The following is an 18,465-nucleotide window of genomic DNA, read 5'->3' on the forward strand; positions in this document are numbered from 1 at the left end:
GTTGACGTTCAGTACCTAGAAGCACAAATGGCCCATTTGCACTACTGCACCACTGCCTGAGCGATGTACGTGATAATTGGCAGCTCCTTTTTCTTCTGTTCGATTATTGTTATTATAATACCAGACTGCAGTGCTGATGCTTTGAGCACAATGAGTGTTTGCACATTTGTTTCGCTATGATGATGAAGCTTCCCAATCGCCTGCCCTGCAATCATGCCAATACCATATAAACTAGCATTTAAAACACTTTCATTCACTCAGCCATGTCCTGTATTTTTCCTCTTCGAATAAATATAACATTAGTTATTTTCAGTAATGGAAAATACTGTTCTTGGGTCAAGCAGGCAGTGTAATGATGCCGCTGTTAATTGATGATCACTATAAACGTGTAAAAGCACATGAGCATAAGGCCACACAAGATTTTAGTCCTTCATGAATGAAAACCTTAAAAAACAACACATACTGCCTTCTGAATATCCCAAATAAATTTACCACAGTTTGGCAATTTTCTAACACACACTCATAAAGTTTCTTATCTGTTTACTTTCCCCCTTGTTGATCTAAATGTTCCACCAGAAGGAAGAAACTCTCACGCAGAAACCGATAATGCTGCAAGCCATCTTCACTCCTCTGATTATATCTGCAGGAGAAAACATGACTGGAAATGTGAAACTTCTACATTAAAATTATCCCTCTGAAAAGCCTCCTGACCTGTGAGAGTCTAAAAAAGGCTCACAGCTGAAATAGACTGGATTCCTGAAAGAAAAATGTAGTTGATATGAGCTTTTTCTGCATATTCTAGAAGTGTTTAATCAAATGTTGAACTGCTATTGGTGCTAAAACAGCCTGATGACAGTCAGATCCTATTCATTCTCATACTTGAGTGATCTCTAGTCATTTCAGCGCAGTTTATCAAATATGGTGATGCACTGAAATGGTGCTGCAAGTTTCCGTAATAAATAATGATGGAATTTGTAAAGACATGATCATAATGAACATAAAAAACATATATATATTTTTTTTAACTTTTAATGAAAATGTATGCAAGATATATCCCATGGACTTTAAAAATCCCTCAATTATATATTGACCCAGCTATGAATAATAATACACATTACATGCAATGATTAAGCTCGTTGTTTCTCTGCAGACTGACGTCCACTAAGCTTGTGCCAGAGGAACACTGTAGTAAACTAAATCAGGTGGAATCTTAATATGAATATACTGTCACTGATTTAAAGTACCCACACATTGCACACTGTCTGCTTATGCTAATTGGAGCTCTGGGTCAGTTTTGAGGTGGCCATTAAGTGCCAACTTTGTCCTTGAGAGGGGCAGGAGCTGCTCATCCTGGCACATTAGTGGATTAGGTTTGAGTCAGTGACTGTGTTGTGGATTAAATCTCCATTCAAGAGCAGGACAGTTCCCACCGGTTGACTTGTGTTTCCAGAGTGCAGCTCAGAGAATTGTATAAATATAGTGGCAATAGAGTGGACATCTTGTCATATTTATAGAAATAATGAAGTAATCATTGAAATAAATGGTCGTTCTTTGACATGTCAGCGATTGTATAGAAAAGATTTGCATTTTGGTCAGTTTTGGTTTATAGGAAAAAGAATTTGAGACATCAAGGCAGATGCCTGTTGGAGGTTTCTTCTGTTAGAGGGGAATTTTTCTTCCACCTGTTGCTGAAAGACTTTCTTAATATCTTTGTACTTTACCTAATATATCACTGTTAGGTCTTTATTTTACTATGTGAAGGGCCTTGAGATGATTTGATTTGTTGTGTTTTGGCATTAATGAATGGAGCTGAAGTGAAATCAAGCTTAAAAAATTTCATTTTTCCATCTTAAAAAAACAGTATAAAACACTTTTTATTGAAATTGTGATACTGTGACAGACACACACATAAACAACACAAAGCTATAACCCAGACCTGCAGCGTACATGTTGGTTTAAGTACGGTCCTTAACTGATGAGTGGATCTTCTTCTAAATCCTCTGATGTTTACAATAGCTAAAGCCCCTAATAGAGCTGGAGGAGCTGCTATTGAGCGGCTAAAGCCTGGTCACTGACGTCAGTCCATAGTTGTGGGAAGCCCAGAAAGGTGCTGAGCAGGAGACAGCTTATCATACAAGTCCAAATGTCTGCCACGAACGCAACGTGTAACTTCTGTTACAGACTTCAGCACACTACTTTACTCTGTACACATGATCATATATAACACATCACATTATAGCAGATTATTACATTATATAGTAAGCCTACATTCTTATTTTATTGTTCACAGAAAAATTATTCCAAGAAAACCATGAAAGATCCTACAACACTGATTATTTTGCTCTAAAGCTAAATACAACCTGTGCACACAGGCTTTCTAATATTAGTTTAAAAAATATAAAATACTAAAGTATTTTTTCTTCTGTTTTTATCTTTTTCTTGCTCTTTTATCATCTTATTCATACATTTTATTTTATTTTTTATACACCTTTTTAAAACTGGTTTTGTTTGTTGTTTTTTAATTACACTATCCTTGATGCTTTGGCAATATTTTACCTGATATTCATGCCAGTGAAGCATACTGAATTGAACAAAACTGAAATTCATTATGTCATACGTCAACGTGCTCATCAGTTTTTGTCAGTGGCAAAGTCAGAGGATGCTCAGGGAACCGGATTGCTTCGCTGTTGCGCCGCATGTAGGCGTGGCCGCTGATGGGGTAAAACATCTCGGTGAAGGTCAGGTTGGCCACGGTGATGGCGCAGCGCCCCAGAACCTTGAAGCCCGACTTGCGGTAGAAAGGAACAAGGAAGTCTTCGCACATCAGCACGGCTCGGCGCACGTTGGGCAGACAGCGGAGGTACTGCAGGTAGCGCCACATCAGAATGGGACCTTTGCCCTGCTGCCTGAAGGTGCGGTGGACCGCCAGGACGTGGATGTGGAGAGTGGAGCCGCGGGGCTTGTGGAGAGTGAGAGCTTCCTGGTTTGAGAATAAGAAGGGGATCATGGATTTATTGATATGTGTGCCCTGGTTTGAACAGTGGAATGATGAGTTGGAGACAAGCAGTGTGTCTTACCGTAGTCAGCCTGTCCTGGTCCCAGAGGGAGCCGATGATGAAAGCCACCAGCCGGCCCTCCTCGAACCAGCCCATGGACAGCTCCGGGCACAGCGTGAGAAAGTGACGCACCTCATCCAGGTGGAGGGGACACTCACCTGACACCGAGATAAACGCTGAGAGAGAGAGAGAGAGAGAGAGAGAGAGAGAGAGAGAGAGAGAGAGAGAGAGAGAGAGAGAGAGAGAGAGAGAGAGAGAGAGAGAGAGAGAGAGAGAGAGAGAGAGAGAGAGAGAGAGAGAGAGAGAGAGAGAGAGAGAGAGAGAGAGAGAGAGAGAGATCGGCCCGTGCGTAAAATGGTTTGGCACGACTTTTACGCACACACTTAAGGCGGTTCATCAAACGTATTACTGAGAGAGGATACTTTTAACGCAATCAATTAAAAAGGTAAATTAAATTAACATCGGTAATGTGATTAAATTACAGCATGAATACATCTCTGAGTTGTACATGTCTGTGCTACAAACACTTTTACGCATGAAAATAAGATCTCATTTCATTCATTCAACTTCAGAGCGGATTTACTTCCCACAGAGCGGATTTCTGCCTCCAATAAATGACCCTTGAGATAAATCACTTACCCTCTCGCTCGATTTCGAAGACGCTTATAGCATCTTGCGTGTTCAGCGGCCGGACTTCGCTTGCTGGGAGAGTGTGTCTCCTCTGGATGCCAGGCGAAACTGAAGGTGAAGGCTGCATTGGTTTGATGAAAGGCTGCGCGCCCACAACGGACATCATACGATTTCTGCACTCTTCTCTCCCCCAGAAAAGCGTGACAGGTCTCCTTCCGTCCCGCTCAGCAGGATCACCTCTGTGGGGCCCTGCGAGGAGGACAGGATGGCGTGCGTCTGTATTTATAGGAAAAGCGCTGCCGACTGTGATTCACCAACTCATTTACATCTGAATAGTTGATGTCAGTGAATGAGTGGAGGTCAGAACTGTGTGGGGCGATTTGCTGAACCCTACAATTAACTGCGTCCATTTGGGTTTTGTCTCTAAAACAACAGATAGATATGAAAGAATTATTTCCACTGAACCACCAGCTTAGCAGGTTTGCGTCGCGTGGCGCAGGGAGGCGCACTGACCCAGGAGGGGCAGCTGCAGGGGGCTAAACTTTGGTGAAGCGTTGAACTATATTTAAACAAAACTGCACATAGATTTCTGTGAATAATCAATAAAACACACTTTCAAATGTAATAATAGACATACCCCTGATCCACCCTGTCACTACGACTTGTCCACTTTTCCATCCACAGTGCCTCTTACCTGATGGTGTTGAGGTGTGCGCCAGTGAAGGTTGACTTGTTGACCAGCGGCTCTGCGTCTTTCTGCGTCTCACTTGCTCCACGACAGACGTCTCTCTTCATTATGGAGTGATTATTACTATGAGTCACATGATGAAGGATTACAGAAGTTGTTTCCACAACTCGGCGCATTAGGCCCTTTATCTCCTCTCTGACTGGACACGTTCACTCCACTGTCTGTTTTGGAGAAGGTGACCAGCAGAATGTTAGAAATGTTCTGGACTCTTCATTCATTTTAACGGCCTCTTTGGAAATGATCACGTTTGTCTTCAGTTGGTGTCACATAAAGCTCCAGAACAAATAGAGACACAGAAACAGAATTATTGGCTACAATCAGTTTCTACGGTGCTCATTTGTTGTGATGGACTGAGGAGATAAGACTTGCAGAGTCAGTAATTTCTTTTAAATCACTTCTGAAAACCCATTTGCTTTTAGGTGAGGTTTACTCTTAGCTTTACTTAGTCTTAGTGTTTTACTCTATATTGTGTCCTGTTTATTTTAGATGTTCTCTCTTGTTTTATTTTATTTTTATCTGCTGGGTTCCTTGGTGAGATGTCGTCTCTTGAATTTTTTAATTCTTTCTGACTTTTAATTAACCCTCAATCTTATTCTTTAATTTTAAAAACTGCCTAGTTCCTTTGTTTGTTCTGATTGCCAATGTAGCTAATTATTCATTTATTTTATTATAATTTTAACTATTGATTTTAATTGACTGCTCCGACTTGTCTCCTATATCTTGTTCGATTGTCTGTGTTGCATATTTTAAGGTGAGTCTGTAGGTAGCGACGGCAGGTGGGGGCTGAGGTGGTCTGAAGATGGTGGAGGGAATGGAAAGCAGTCCAGACTGAGAGGAGAATACAAACAAAATTACTAAAGTTCTCAAAAATAACAAAGGTAAGAGTCAGGGGCGATTCTAGGACAGAGGTTTAGGGGTGTTGAGCAGTGTTGCCAACTTAGCAACTTTCTGGCAAAATCTGGTGACTTTCCAAAGCCTCCTGGCGATTTTTTTTTGTCAATAGCGACATCAGTGGCGGACCCCCTCCCCCACCCCCACCCCCACCCCCGTGATCTGATTGGCCACCCCGTTTGCCCCCCCCCCCAAAAAAAAAAATTTTTCGTTGGAAATTTACATTACTGAAACTCCGATTTCCGACGCTCCTGAACACAACTTCGTTGTCCGAGTGCAACTGAATGCACCAATGACGTTAGTTTGATCTTTTGATTGTATTTTGTTTGGATTTGAAGAAGCTTTGAAGACGTTTCCCGATGCGGGAGGAGAAGACGAGCAGCTTTGTACCTTTGCGGTAAGAAGACTATGGCCGTTTCTTCTAAGTTTAACTCCTCTATACTCGACCACACTTAGTACAGTCCGGTTCCCCCTTCTATAAATCTGCTTGGAATCTTCCACTTCCTGTTTGTCAAAGTGGCCTTCTACCTGGATGGGTTTTGTTGGAGCTCATGCTACAAACATTTTGGGTAACTGCACTTTAATATGGATGGATGACACTGAATTAGAGTCTGTTTTAATGAGACTGAGTTAAGATGTGTAGCTCTGTCATTAAATAGTAAATTATTTCTCAGAATTCACAGAGAAAAGTCTGAAATGTTTGCTAGGTTAGCGTCCCACATGTTCTTTGGCTCAGCTAAAGCTAACTCTCTCCAACTTCTGGATCTCTTGAGTTGCTTGTTGTTAAAATATCTTGCTAGAGGTGCTGAAGCTCAGAAAGTCTGAGATGTTTGTTCAAAATAAGCTCATTCTCAAGTCTTATCTGAACTGTCCTCTTTTGTTTGAACTTTCCCTAAACTTAGGAGTTAATGACAGAGCAGCACATCCAGACTCAGTCTCATTTATGTAGAGATTAAACTTCAGTGTCATTCATTGATGTTAAAGTGCAGTTTTTCAAATGTTTGTTGCACATGCTCCCGACCAAATTAGTTCAGGTGGAAGACGATGTGAAGAGAAAGCTCCAGAGGATGAATATCACACATTTACGTTGGAAGTAAATGTCCTTTAATTAGACATTGTCATGCAAAAGTTGGATTTCCCTTTAATGATGTTCAAGTCTTTGTTGAGTGTTTTGTTGATGTTGGTTTCTAAATGTTTTTTGACACTCGGCCCCAAAGATTAAAACCTTTTCCGGCTCACAAGCTGCAACAATTCACACATTATCAACTATCTTTCTGACTAAACTAAGATAAAAAGTGAAAAACTGCCTGATTCCTGCATCATGGATGTAAATCTTTTTGGTTTTTATGACGGTAAACTGAATATATTTGGGTTTGACATTTTATTAACCAAAACAAGAAATGAATTACTGGAGAAAACAATCAACAGATTAATGGACAAAGAAAATGTGTTTCCAACATATATGGCTGAATTACTCCAACATTACAAGATACATAAAATTTTAATTCAATTTTATTTATATAACGCCAATTACAGGTCAAATTGTCTCAAGACGCTTTATATATATTTTTTGTCATTTAAAATATGAAAAAGTAAGAAATTTAAACCTCTTGACTAATCCAATTTATTATATGTTTTTTAAGCGACTAATCGACAATTAAAATAACTTTCTCCACTAAAACTAATAAACATGAGGTCAAATAGAAGGAACAGTTTTAAATACTGCAGTCCCACGACAAGAATAAAGTTTGTCAACAAAAACTAAATCTGCTGGTGGATTCCATTAAAGTCCTAATAAATGATAATAAAGTGTGATACTAAAGGTTTATGGTGCTAAACATGTCAAAGTAAAGATATCAAGTTGAACATCTGGATGGAGGTTGATAAAAGTTGACCTTCTTTCATTTCTCTGGAGCCGACTCCATGGATTTTATGGATGGTGGTTAAAGACCTGCTCTTCTAGTGGTCTTCCTTCTAGTCGCTGTAAAAAGTCAGTCCATCCTGACCGACTTCAACACCTCTTCATGACAACTTGTTCTGCCTCGGACCTCGTGGAAACTCCAGAAACTCGGGAAAACCTGTCGAGACTCGAAGAACTCGTGGAGACTCGAAGAACTCGTCAGGCGGGGGAAGGTGTGGTGGGTGGTGAGGGGAGGTGGGGGAGTAGAGGGGGGAAGCCGCCACCCACCTCCCCGCCTACTCTCCGCCCTGACTCCACCCAGACTCCGCCTTGGCTCCTCCCATGTGGTCACCTGGAAACTACGATGCCAAAGGGACGACGAATTTATTTCTTTGTATCTGATCTGTAGCTCAGTGAGTTAAGGATTTGCCTATGGAGCTGCAGGTCGCTGGTTCAAGACCAGACCCTTCTTAAGTTTTATCAAAATCCTGACAAAGACAAAGAAAGAAAACTGCCAGTGGCGGGTCTTGAACCTGCGACCCTCCGCTTGGGAGTCTGTCTTCTTTTCCCCTGAGCTATTCGCTCAGATACTAATTTTTCTTTTTTTTGCGCATTTATCATCTATTTTTTGTCGTTTTTGAGTTTTTTTTTAACTCGAGTCTTGACTCGACCGTTTTTCTCAGGAGGTGGGACTTCAGCCTTTGTGCTGGAGGGTTGAACCCTCAGTTCCAAGACTTTCCAAAGCCTCCACACCTCCCGAGTCCTCAGGACCTGAGCTTTCACACAGTCTGAGGGCTGAAATTTTCTAAGTCCCACAGTAGTTCTCTGTTAGTTTGAACCTTCAGACAGTCTGAGGACTGATATCCTCTAAGTTCCTGAGTAGTTCTGTTAGTTTGAACCTTCAGACAGTCTGAGGGCTGAAGTTTTAAAAGTTTCTCAGTACTTCTCTGTTAGTTTGAACCTTCAGACAGTCTGAGGACTGAAAACCTAAAACTTCTTGAGTAGTTCTCTGTTAGTTTGAACCTTTAGACAGTCTGAGGACTGAAATCTTCAAAGTTTCTCAGTACTTCTCTGTTAGTTTGAACTTTCTGGTTAACAGAAGCCTTAAAACTTGTGACCATGAGTCTTGATTTCACATTTAGACCCTCCATCTGAATTCTTCTCAGACTTTCACCTGTGGGTTTTTTAGAAATCCTGAACAAACTTTGATTCTCTTCACTGAACAGTAAAGTTTGTGGAGATCAGAAGGTAACATTAGTTTGATCGATGCCTTCAACTACTAGTAGATTGTATCTGGAAAGCAGTTTTCTGAAATGAGCACTTAGTAAATCTGTCCACAATCAAAACAAGAACATAGAAAGAGGAAATGTTTGAAGAAACAACTTGATGTTTTCATTTCAGAGTAGAAAACGCTTTGTTTTTGCTCTTTTTGATCGCTTTATTGTCTCTTCTGTTTAATTTGATCTTCTAAAGTCTAACTGGTGTCTTTTCAAATGTTTTGTCTTTAGTTTGATTCTTCTTAAACGTTTAGTTTTGCTCTTTTCTCACCTTTTATTCTTTTCTAATGTCTGATTTGATTTCGAAATGTTTTGTCTTTTTAATGTTTAATTGTTTTTTCAAATGTTTTATCGGCTTGTTTGAATTTTTTTTTCTTTCCCAATATTTAATTTTTCGATTAAATCTTTAAGGTTTTTCTTTTTAAATACATTACCACATTTTAATGTTTAATTTTCTTTTTAAATGCTTCATTGTATTTTCTGTTTAATTCCTATTTGAAGTTTTATTGTCTTTAAGATGTAATTTTCTAATTAAACATTTAATTTTTTAATTAAATGTTTTGTCTTTTTAAAGATTTAATAATCTAATTAAATGTTTTGTATTTTTTAAATGTTTCATATTCTTCTTGTTTAATTGTATTTTTTAAATGTGTAATTATCGAAAATATTTTATCTGTAATTTTTAATATTTGTATTTTAAAAATTTTGTTTAATTTCATAATGACATGTATCTTGTTTAATTATCTAATTCAATATTTTGTCTGTTTAATATAGTTAAACATTAAATACAATGAAATGATATTAAACAGACAAAATATTGAATTAGATAATTAAACAAGATACAATACATGTAAGTATGAAATTAAACAAAATTTTTAAAATACAAATATTAAAAATTACAGATAAAATATTTTCGATAATTACACATTTAAAAAATACAATTAAACAAGAAAAATATTAAACATTTAAAAAATACTTTTTAATAATAAAACAGTTAAAAGTTTTATTGTATTACATTTTTTCCCCTTTGATTCAATTGGTTTTTGTTATGTAGTTTATTTCTTTAATCTTCTTTTTCTGTCAAGATTTTAACCCCAACCTTAAAAATGAAATAAACCCTTAAATCACAATGAAAATACTTCTGTTGTCACAATCATGAGTTAGTCAATTATTCAGTTTATCAATTCAACTTTATTTGTTTAGCACCTTTTACACAGATGACAAAACTAAACAAGCAAAGAGAAAAAAAACTATGCTCAAACTATGATTAAAACTCAAAAACATAAAAAAAAAAAAAGATTTAACATGGTAATAAAATATGTTGTGTCCAGGGGATGGAGGGAGTTTATTGAAGTCTTCTTGGGGTCAAATAGTAAATCATTTAAAATATAAACTTGATATTCAGTCTAAGGAAACTGCAGAGCGACAGAAGAACCAACAATATCTCCTGTTTTCTCCTTTAATGAGTCGACTCTTCTTGTGCTTTCAGACCAAAGAACTACAGACTCTTCACAACCTGCTCAAACTCTTGGTACAGGACCTCACCACACGGGTCAAGAAGGTTTCTGTCTCATTTCTACTCTGAAGCTCACCTTCTCCTGCTCAAACTGCTGACAAATGTTTCTGCTGCTCTAAAGTCTAGTCTCCAGAACTTCCTAAAAACTCTCAAAGTCTCTTCTGCTGCAGGTTGCTTTGTAGAACTGTTGCAGAAAACCTCACTAAACCACATGGAGGGGCCTCAAGATAGTCGTCCAAATGAAACCGTACAAAAACCAAACTAGCACAACCCAAACGCTAAAGTCTCCTGCAGCCTACCAGAGAACCTCTAAGAACAGAGAATCAGGACAGGAACTCTTACCTTCTGGACAACCAACGTTGGTTCACAAACAAGAATACAGAATGTGTCTGACCAAAAACCTCTGAAGACTCACTACAGCCAAGATAAAGACACAACTCAGCTGCAGCAAATCCACTAATCACTGCACACATTAGCACCATGTGCTAACTGTGGCTAAAGAACCACATTTACCAAGACAACTATCCAGTACAAAGCCTTAAAACACACCAAGAAACACATTAAAGACGATTTTACTGCTGGAAGCTGCAAGCCAACGCCTAAAAAACAAACTAAAGCAATGGAGCCAAACCCGGTTCTGTGGTGAAGAGAAGCAGAGGAAATGTTTGTCTGCAGCTAAATAAAGCAGGAAGACACTGAGCTGCTCAGGTGTTCCTGATAACACCAAGCAGCCACCTGGACAGCCAATAGGAACACAGCCACCTGGACAGCCAATAGGAACACAGTTTACTGGAAGTCCAGAGGGCTGGCTTAGTGAAGGAAATTTAGTTTAAAGTTGAAGCAGAAAGTTAACAAAGAAAGTTGAAAACCACCTTCTGATCCCTGAAATCTCTGAGTTTTCACACAAAGAACACCTGAACATGTCAAACTGGTTCCATAGTAGAACCATCATTGTAAAAACGTCATAGTATGGTGTCACATGGATTGTTTTGACATTTAATAACCGAGTCCTTAAATAAAATTACAGTTGTGGATTTCTGTCATTTAATCTGGACTAAACAAATAACAGCAGCATAAATCTCAAACATCATTATGAGGAGTCTGGATTGAGGTTTCTCACTTGAAAATGATCAAAACATGAAATTTAGGCTGGTTTAAAGGAATATTCCACCTTAAATCTTTAAATGTTGACCTAAAAGACAGTTTAGAAGAAAATTCCACCTAAAATCCTCCAGTGTAGACCTAAAAGGTGAGTTTAATGGTATATTCTACCTAAAATTCATTACTGTAGACCTTGGAGGTTGGTCTGATGGTATATTCCACCCAACATCCTTGAACATAAACTTAAAAAGTTCGTTCAAAGAAGTATTGCACCTAAAATCCTTCAATTTAGACCAAAAAATCTTGGTGTAAAGGAGTATTCCACCTTAAATGTAGATCTAAAGGATGGTTTGGAGTAGTATTCTACTCTAAAATCTTCTAATGTAGACCTAAAAGGTTGATCTGATGGTATATTCTACCCAACATCCTGGAACATTTACCTAAAAGATTGGTTTAATGGTATATTCCCAGAAGAACCCTTGAACACTGGGCTTAATGGTATATTCCACCCAAAATACTTGTACATATACCAAGAAGTCAGTGTAAAGGAAATGTAGACCTAAAAGGATTGTTTAAAGGAATATTTAAACAATTATTTTCATTATTTAATAATCTGTTATCAGTCAGAACCCTGGCAAACTTATTTTCTTCAGTTTTTTAGTGGAAGTCACAAATAAAGGAGCTCTTGGTTTTTCCCAGCGTTACTGAGTCCAAAGCTGCTGTTTCAACACAGAACGTTCACATGCATCCACAAACCTCTCAGCACTCAAACACCCACAGACAGGAGGCCGGCTGGACCGAGGCTCGGCGGCGTCCTCAGACCCACGAGTCGGGGAGTCGTGAACTTGTTGGTCCGGTTTGAAGGCCTCCGTGTGGTCCAGTAGAAGTCCACGTAGTCGGTGTTGGCTTTGAACCGTAGCGACTGGCCGCCATCAGGTGGACCGGCTCGTCCTCGTAGGGCTCCTCCTGTAGCCTTGAGGGGACCACAGGAACATTCAGTAGCTGTTGGAGTTCTTCCTGTCAGGCTCGTGGTAGAACGGCTCTGAAGTATCTTGTACTTGTCTTATCTGGAACAATCTAACAGCCTAAACTATTAACAGCGGTGTAAAGAAGCAAACACTCAGGCATAGATTAGGACTCAAACTAGATTTATTTTAGAAAACAAATCAGCTTAGAGGCATTTGTTCACACATGTGGCTGAATAGGAGGCCGTCCAATCAGATTGGAGGTCTTCACTCTGTAGGTTGTTTGTTTGGTGAGACTCTCGGACCTCCATCAGCTGACGTGGATGTTTGATGGTCTTCCTCTCTCGTGCCAGATGATTCATCCATGAATTCAGCAGCTACAGACTGAAATGAAGCTCATGCTGCCGTTATTGAATTCCTGTTCCAGATCAAATGTTCAGAGCTCACCTTGAATGCAGCCGTCTGCTGTCTGACAGTTTTTCTCATTGTAGTCTTCAATAAAGTCTTTTTCCTCATGTCAGGATGTGGTGAGACTCTTTCTCAGTCTCTGCAGACGTCCCTCATTGTGCATCTCAAGAGAAGAAACAGAAAAACTGGTCACTGCTTCAGCATCAAACGCTCTCCAGCATTGAGAGTGTTTTAGGAATTCATTCATTGTGTTGTGAACTTTGAAGGAGCAGAAACTTTACAGCTGCCAAAGATATGAGCTCCAATTCTGGATGTTTTAGGAAATGAAGTTCATCAAATGATCACTTGATTTTTGCTGATAACTCTCATTAAATTACTGAAGAAATTTAACATAAAAACCTGTAAACTCTCAGGCAGCTTTTGTTAAAGTTTGTCTATAATTCTATCATCATGTTCTGGAACCAGGACTCTGCAGAAGTTCCTTCAATCAGATACTTGTGTGTTTCTATTTAAGGCCTCAGGTTTGAACGTACAGCAGAGGATTAGAAAGGAGTGATTTTAATATTTAAATCAGTAAATGTTTGCAGTAAAAATGATTAAAATTTTGATTTAGATAGATTTGTGTCAAATAATATTGTAGAGTCTCACTTAAATATATCCAAATGGTTCAGTGTATTTACATTTTATAGAATATTTGATTTCTTAATCTCAATACTGTAGAGTCTGACCCTAAATATTATAATAATGATGTAAATTTAAATAATATTTTAGTGCAGAGTCATAAACTTTAATCAGCTAAACTTACATAATAAATATCACTGTACAATCTTAACCTGAACATTCATATTATTGAGGTGAATTTACATAAATCATGATATTCCAGAGTCTTAACTGGAGTATGTCTAACATGAATCTTTTTGTAATGTGCTGATAAACAACAATAACCCGACTTTCAGATAATATTTATTCACTGTGTAGTGGGTAGTACTCATTTTGATTTAGACTGATTAGCATACAGAACCCGATGAAGAATACAGATTTCTGAATGTTAACTTGCTGTTGCTGGGAAGCTTCCTGTTGTGTTATAATAGTGGCTCTGGACTCTGAGGATAAGATGTCTTTCTATGCCCTTGCAGTGGCAAATAGCTTTGGTTTGATTTGATTACATTAACGTTTAGGTTGAGATTTCCAAGAAATGCTTTAACTGCTCCTCTGTAAAGGGAACACTGCTGTTTAAAAAACACTTTAGTTGTTTAAAGTGTTTGCAAACCAAATGTGATTGCATTTTTGTTCATATAGCAGTACTTTTGAAATAAAAGTGCAGGATACACTACTTAGACTGAGGTTTGTAATTATCAATTATATATTGCAAATCAAATCCCAATTAGATATTCTTTGAGAGTCTTTCAGCCCTCAATGCAAACACTATCAAATGATCTACTTCTAAAGGAATGTTGGAAGAAAATGAGGGGAAAGTTAAGCTCAAGAATTAAAGACATATTTCCAGAGAAAACTTTCCTGATCCGACTCTTTTCCTGATGGTTCTGATGCTTTCACACATGATACTGTAGGAACATTCCTGGTTTGATCCTGTCAAAAGCCTTTGGCAAAAAGCCTAAACAACATTAAAATGGTAAGAAAATTAATGTGGTTTCTGTCAAAATCTGAAAAAAAATTCAAAAGACATCACTATTACAGACAATTGGAGATAATTGGGCTCCATAGACTTTAATGCATTCTGTAACTCCTAATGACTCTTAAACTGTTTATGTCACGATATTGAGCAAAAGTACAGTCGATCAATGTGCAATACTGGGCATTTTGAAATATGAATGAAGTTTGCATTGTATACAATAGCAGAGATATAAATACAGTCAATGTCTATTGGATTGTTTTTAAATCTTAATAACTCAAAAAGTATAAAAGTTATCCATAAGAAAAGTCATAGCACCCATCTACAAAGAGTCCCGCACGGTCGACATATCAATCATCGTGGCAACACAAAAGCCGCAGGAAGACGTACATTTCAAAGAAAGTCAGATTTCTTGCTAATAGTTCATCATATATGGAATTTTATGAAAATACTTTCATGAAATGGTTCAGTATATGAACAGTATATGTGGCGTAAATGGGTTTTTGAGTTTCAAGTGAGCGATAAAAGGCACAGAAGAAGAAGAAGAAGAAAGCAACAGAACACGAGTGCGATTGCTGCTTTTAGCGCTCACACTAAATAATTACAAGTCAACAGAGACCTACTGTCAAAACATCTGAGAATTCAATACTGGTCAAAGAGCAACGCTTCTTAGCAACAAGGCAGTTTACAGTCACATTTCTATACTCAAATGCAAGCAAACAGTCCCGTCATCGGACTGGAAAAATACTATTCAGTTACAGTCCAACTAACATAACTAAACTGATTCCTATGACGGAGATACTTTATATTGAAGATAAAATAAAGTCAGAGGGGTACTTGCTTTCATCATAATCTGCTCCGTTCAAATATTGCAGTGCTATTGGTTTTCGCATTTGGAAGCATTTTAAACAGCTAAATACTGGTCCAGCAGAAGAGATTGTTATCATCCAGACACATGTGCACCCGCTGAACTATGAGCAGACCTCAATCAGAAAACGGTTACTGATTTCTAATGTGTGCAGGGATTAGAGGGAGAGTCCAAACTCAATGCATGTTGCTTCTATACAGCCCTGCAGCTCGATGCGGAGGGGTAAGGCAGAGTAGTGCTTCTTATAACCTTAAGGAAGGGGGAGGTAAAGAGAAGGTCCAACTGCTGGTGGAGGAATATGGGGTTTCCATGTTTTGATCTTGCTGTGTGTGGTTTGGAGAGAACGGTCTACTCAAACAGGAAGTTGTTAGGGACATAATTTAAGTGCTGAAGTGGGCAGAGGGCTGAGAGCTGGGGGAGTCTGGATATGTCTGTTGTGGCTGAGTGGTGTGAAGGTGGGAGAGCAAAGGTTGAGGCTTCTTCTCTTCTACTCCGGCTGGGGAGCTGGCGTCTCGTTGGCATTGTTGTCGGTGATCTTGTTTTCCAGCTCGTCGTCAGACAGCAGGTCCAAGGAAGTCGTTCCCTCCACCTGCAGCGGACGTCTGCCGGAGCGACTGGAGGAGAAGCTGATGGGTCCACCACGCCTGCAGGAGGAAGAGGAGGAAGATCAAGAAAGGTACTGACACCAGAGGGAGAGTAACACCTGCTCATTCATCTAGCATACATACACTACCGGTCAAAAGGTTTAGAATGCCCCAATAGTTCCAGTTTTTTATTGAAATTCAAGTAGTTCAAGTCAAATGAATAGCTTAAAATGGTATAAAGGTAAGTGGTGAACTGCGAGAGGTTAAAAAAAAAGGTAAGGTTACCCAAAACTGAAAAAGAATGTACATTTCAGAATTATACAAAAAAGTCTTCTTCAGTGAACAAGAAATGGGTTAACAACTTAACCCTCCTGTTGTCCTGTGGGTCAAAATTTATCCACCTTAAAGTTTGAAAATGTGAAAAAATAAAAATTTCACAGTGAAACTTCTGATGTCCACATTTTCAACATTTTGGGGAAATCTTTGAACATTTTTTGGTGGAAAAAAGAAATGTTAAAAATGTTTCTTAAGAACATTCACAAAAAAATCAACCAAAATCCAGCGAAATTCGCTGGACTTTGGTTGATTTTTATGTGAATGTTCTAAAAGAAAATATTAGAAGTTTTACTGATATATATGTAATCACTTTAGATATTTTTAGGATTTTTTGGAAGATTTTTAATCATTTTTTGAAAATATTTATCAAATTTGGGGTATTTTAAAAAAAAAAAAAACTTTAAAGGAAAACTTTTAAGGAATTATTGGAATTTTCTTAATGAAGGTTTTGCAAATTTTCAGAAATTTGGGGAATTTTTTTGCAGATTTTTTGGATTTCATTCAGACAAGGAAACAATATTTTTTGGTGCCCGTAAATGAGGACAACAGGAGGGTTAAAGAAAAGCTTGCAATTTCATAAATCAAAATGGTGAATGTCTGCCACTGGATGCTTCTGTACCTGAGGCGATTCTTGAGTGTGTGGACCTCACGGCTGAGACCCTCGCTGGCCTCGGTGGCATCATCCAGCTCCCTCTGGAGTTTCCTGCGAGATGCGTTAGCCCTCGTCGCCTCCTCCTCAGCCTCCTCCAGCTGACGCTTCAGCTGCTTCATACGAGAGTTGGCTTTTTCCACCTTCAAACATCACAAATAAAACAGTTGTTGAGTTAATGAAGCTGATCAAGCCTTGATTGTGAAAATGTCTGATCACTTATTATTAATGCCATAAGTGACAGACGTACTTGCTCTTTGAACTGGTCGGCATGGCGACGCTCGTCTTCCACCTGCATGCAGATTTCTTTTAGCTTCTTCTCGGTTCTCCTCACGATCTTGTTGGCTGCTCCTCGCTCCCTGTAGAGGAGAACATTTGAGGTTTGATCAATATTTTGTCATGAAAACTTTCTAAACTGGTCCTAAATGTGACCTTCTAGGAACATTCATTAGTTTAGGTAAAGAGAACGGTGCCATGGATTCTTACTTGGCCTCCTGCTCCAGCTGTTCCTCCAGCTGTGCTATCTTGGCCTCCAGGGCAGTGATGGAGGCCTTGAATCTGCTCTTCACAGAGCCCTCCAGTTCGCCCAGCTTGGCCCGGAGCTCCTTGTTTTGACGTTCTAATTGCTGACGAGCGTTTTCGCTTTTCTGGCCCGTGCTGCGCTCTGCACTCAGTTCTGTAGTCAGAGTATCCACCTAATGGAGACAGAAGAAACAGTGGAGGAGGTAATGTAAAGAGGAGGGTACAAAGAGGGGATGGTGGGACTTAATATAGTAGAAAAACTGTATTTCTTGCTGTTGTGCAGGAGTAGTACTATGTAGCAAATCACATGTTAATTAAAAATTCTGATACACTACTAGACATATTTTTAGTCCAAAGTAAAGAGAGCAGAGACTAATAATCCACCATACCTGCATGGTTGTCTTTCTGAAGCGGTCATTGAGCAGCTCCATGTTGCCCTGCTCCTCCTCCAGCTCCTCCTCCAGCTGGGCAATACGAGCCTCCAGCCTCCTCTTCTCATCCATCAGAGCAGACCTGACACAAAAAGAAAAACGACAGACTAAACTATGACATTTCAGTAGAGAATCATGACCAGGAATCGAACTGGTGCTGTCCTGTTTATGAGTCACCCTCGCAACCAGTTGTGCTACACGGGTACTTCTTTTCCAGCTCATGTTTTGTGTGACATTTTGAATGACATACTGAACTATGATGTTTTTGTCATATTTTGGACGACATACTATGGAAAGGTTTTCTTTGAAAAAAAATCATCATGAATTTTGGTGCAAAAAAAAGGCCATACTATACTATGTCAAAAAAAAAAATGCGATTTTTCAACATGTAAAAATGTGCCATATGATGAAATAATGTAAAGTAGGCCGTTTTTTCGACATAGGATACTAAGGCGTTGTTTTGCACCAAAATTCATGATGCTATTTTTTTCAAAGAAAACCTTTCTGGAGTGTTTTTCACGACCTCTTTTACATTATTTCATCATATGGCACGTTTTTACAACATGTTTGAAAAATTGCATTTTTTTTCGACATAGTATAGTAAGGCGTTTTTTTTTTCGCCAAAATTCATGTTGATTTTTTTTTTCAAAGAAAACCTTTCTGGAGTGTTTTTCACGGCCTCCTTTACATTATTTCATCATATGGCACGTTTTTACAACATGTTTGAAAAATCTCGTTTTTTTTCGACATAGTATAGTAAGGCGTTTTTTTGGCGCCAAAATTCATGATGATTTTTTTTTGCACAGAAAACCTTCCTGGAGTGTTTTTCACGCCCTCCTGTACATTATTTCATCATATGGCACGTTTTTACAACATGGTCGAAAAATCTCGTTTTTTTTCGACATAGTATAGTAAGGCGTTTTTTTGGCGCCAAAATTCATGATGATTTT

At 38.7% G+C, this 18,465-nt stretch overlaps 2 protein-coding genes across 6 annotated transcripts in view; both read right to left on the reverse strand.

The window, feature by feature from the left end:
• Positions 1 to 1,856: 1,856 nt before the first annotated feature.
• Positions 1,857 to 4,485, reverse strand: LOC111567914 (serotonin N-acetyltransferase-like). The gene is made up of 4 exons (XM_023269290.3): positions 4,381 to 4,485; positions 3,696 to 3,935; positions 3,078 to 3,232; positions 1,857 to 2,980 (listed from the first exon to the last, which is right to left on the reverse strand). The coding sequence occupies exons 2-4, from the start codon at positions 3,850 to 3,852 to the stop codon at positions 2,612 to 2,614; spliced, it is 681 nt and encodes a 226-aa protein (XP_023125058.1). The 5' UTR covers positions 3,853 to 3,935; positions 4,381 to 4,485; the 3' UTR covers positions 1,857 to 2,611.
• Positions 4,486 to 14,184: 9,699 nt separating this feature from the next.
• Positions 14,185 to 18,465, reverse strand: part of LOC111568805 (myosin-10-like) — a 67,644-nt gene continuing 63,363 nt past the window's right edge. For all 5 annotated transcript variants that reach the window (XM_055005246.1, XM_055005244.1, XM_055005248.1 and 2 more), the window contains 5 exons: positions 17,474 to 17,597; positions 17,049 to 17,257; positions 16,813 to 16,921; positions 16,533 to 16,705; positions 14,185 to 15,637 (listed from right to left, as the gene is read on the reverse strand). In XM_055005246.1, coding sequence (XP_054861221.1) covers positions 15,481 to 15,637; positions 16,533 to 16,705; positions 16,813 to 16,921; positions 17,049 to 17,257; positions 17,474 to 17,597 — 772 coding nt within the window. In that variant the 3' untranslated portion in view covers positions 14,185 to 15,480. The remainder of the gene's footprint in view (positions 15,638 to 16,532; positions 16,706 to 16,812; positions 16,922 to 17,048; positions 17,258 to 17,473; positions 17,598 to 18,465) is intronic.

Source organism: Amphiprion ocellaris, chromosome 19 (assembly GCF_022539595.1).
Source record: "Amphiprion ocellaris isolate individual 3 ecotype Okinawa chromosome 19, ASM2253959v1, whole genome shotgun sequence".
NCBI lineage: Eukaryota > Metazoa > Chordata > Actinopteri > Pomacentridae > Amphiprion > Amphiprion ocellaris.

What these genes read in the sequence shown, in the direction of transcription:
- LOC111567914 (XM_023269290.3), bottom strand. Translation starts at nt 3,852, where the DNA reads ATGATGTCCGTTGTGGGCGCGCAGCCTTTCATCAAACCAATGCAGCCT. An exon ending in CTTCGAAATCGAGCGAGAGG is followed by an intron (nt 3,233 to 3,695) that starts GTAAGTGATTTA and finishes TCTCTCTCTCAG; the next exon opens with CGTTTATCTCGGTGTCAGGT. An exon ending in ACCAGGACAGGCTGACTACG is followed by an intron (nt 2,981 to 3,077) that starts GTAAGACACACT and finishes TTCTCAAACCAG; the next exon opens with GAAGCTCTCACTCTCCACAA.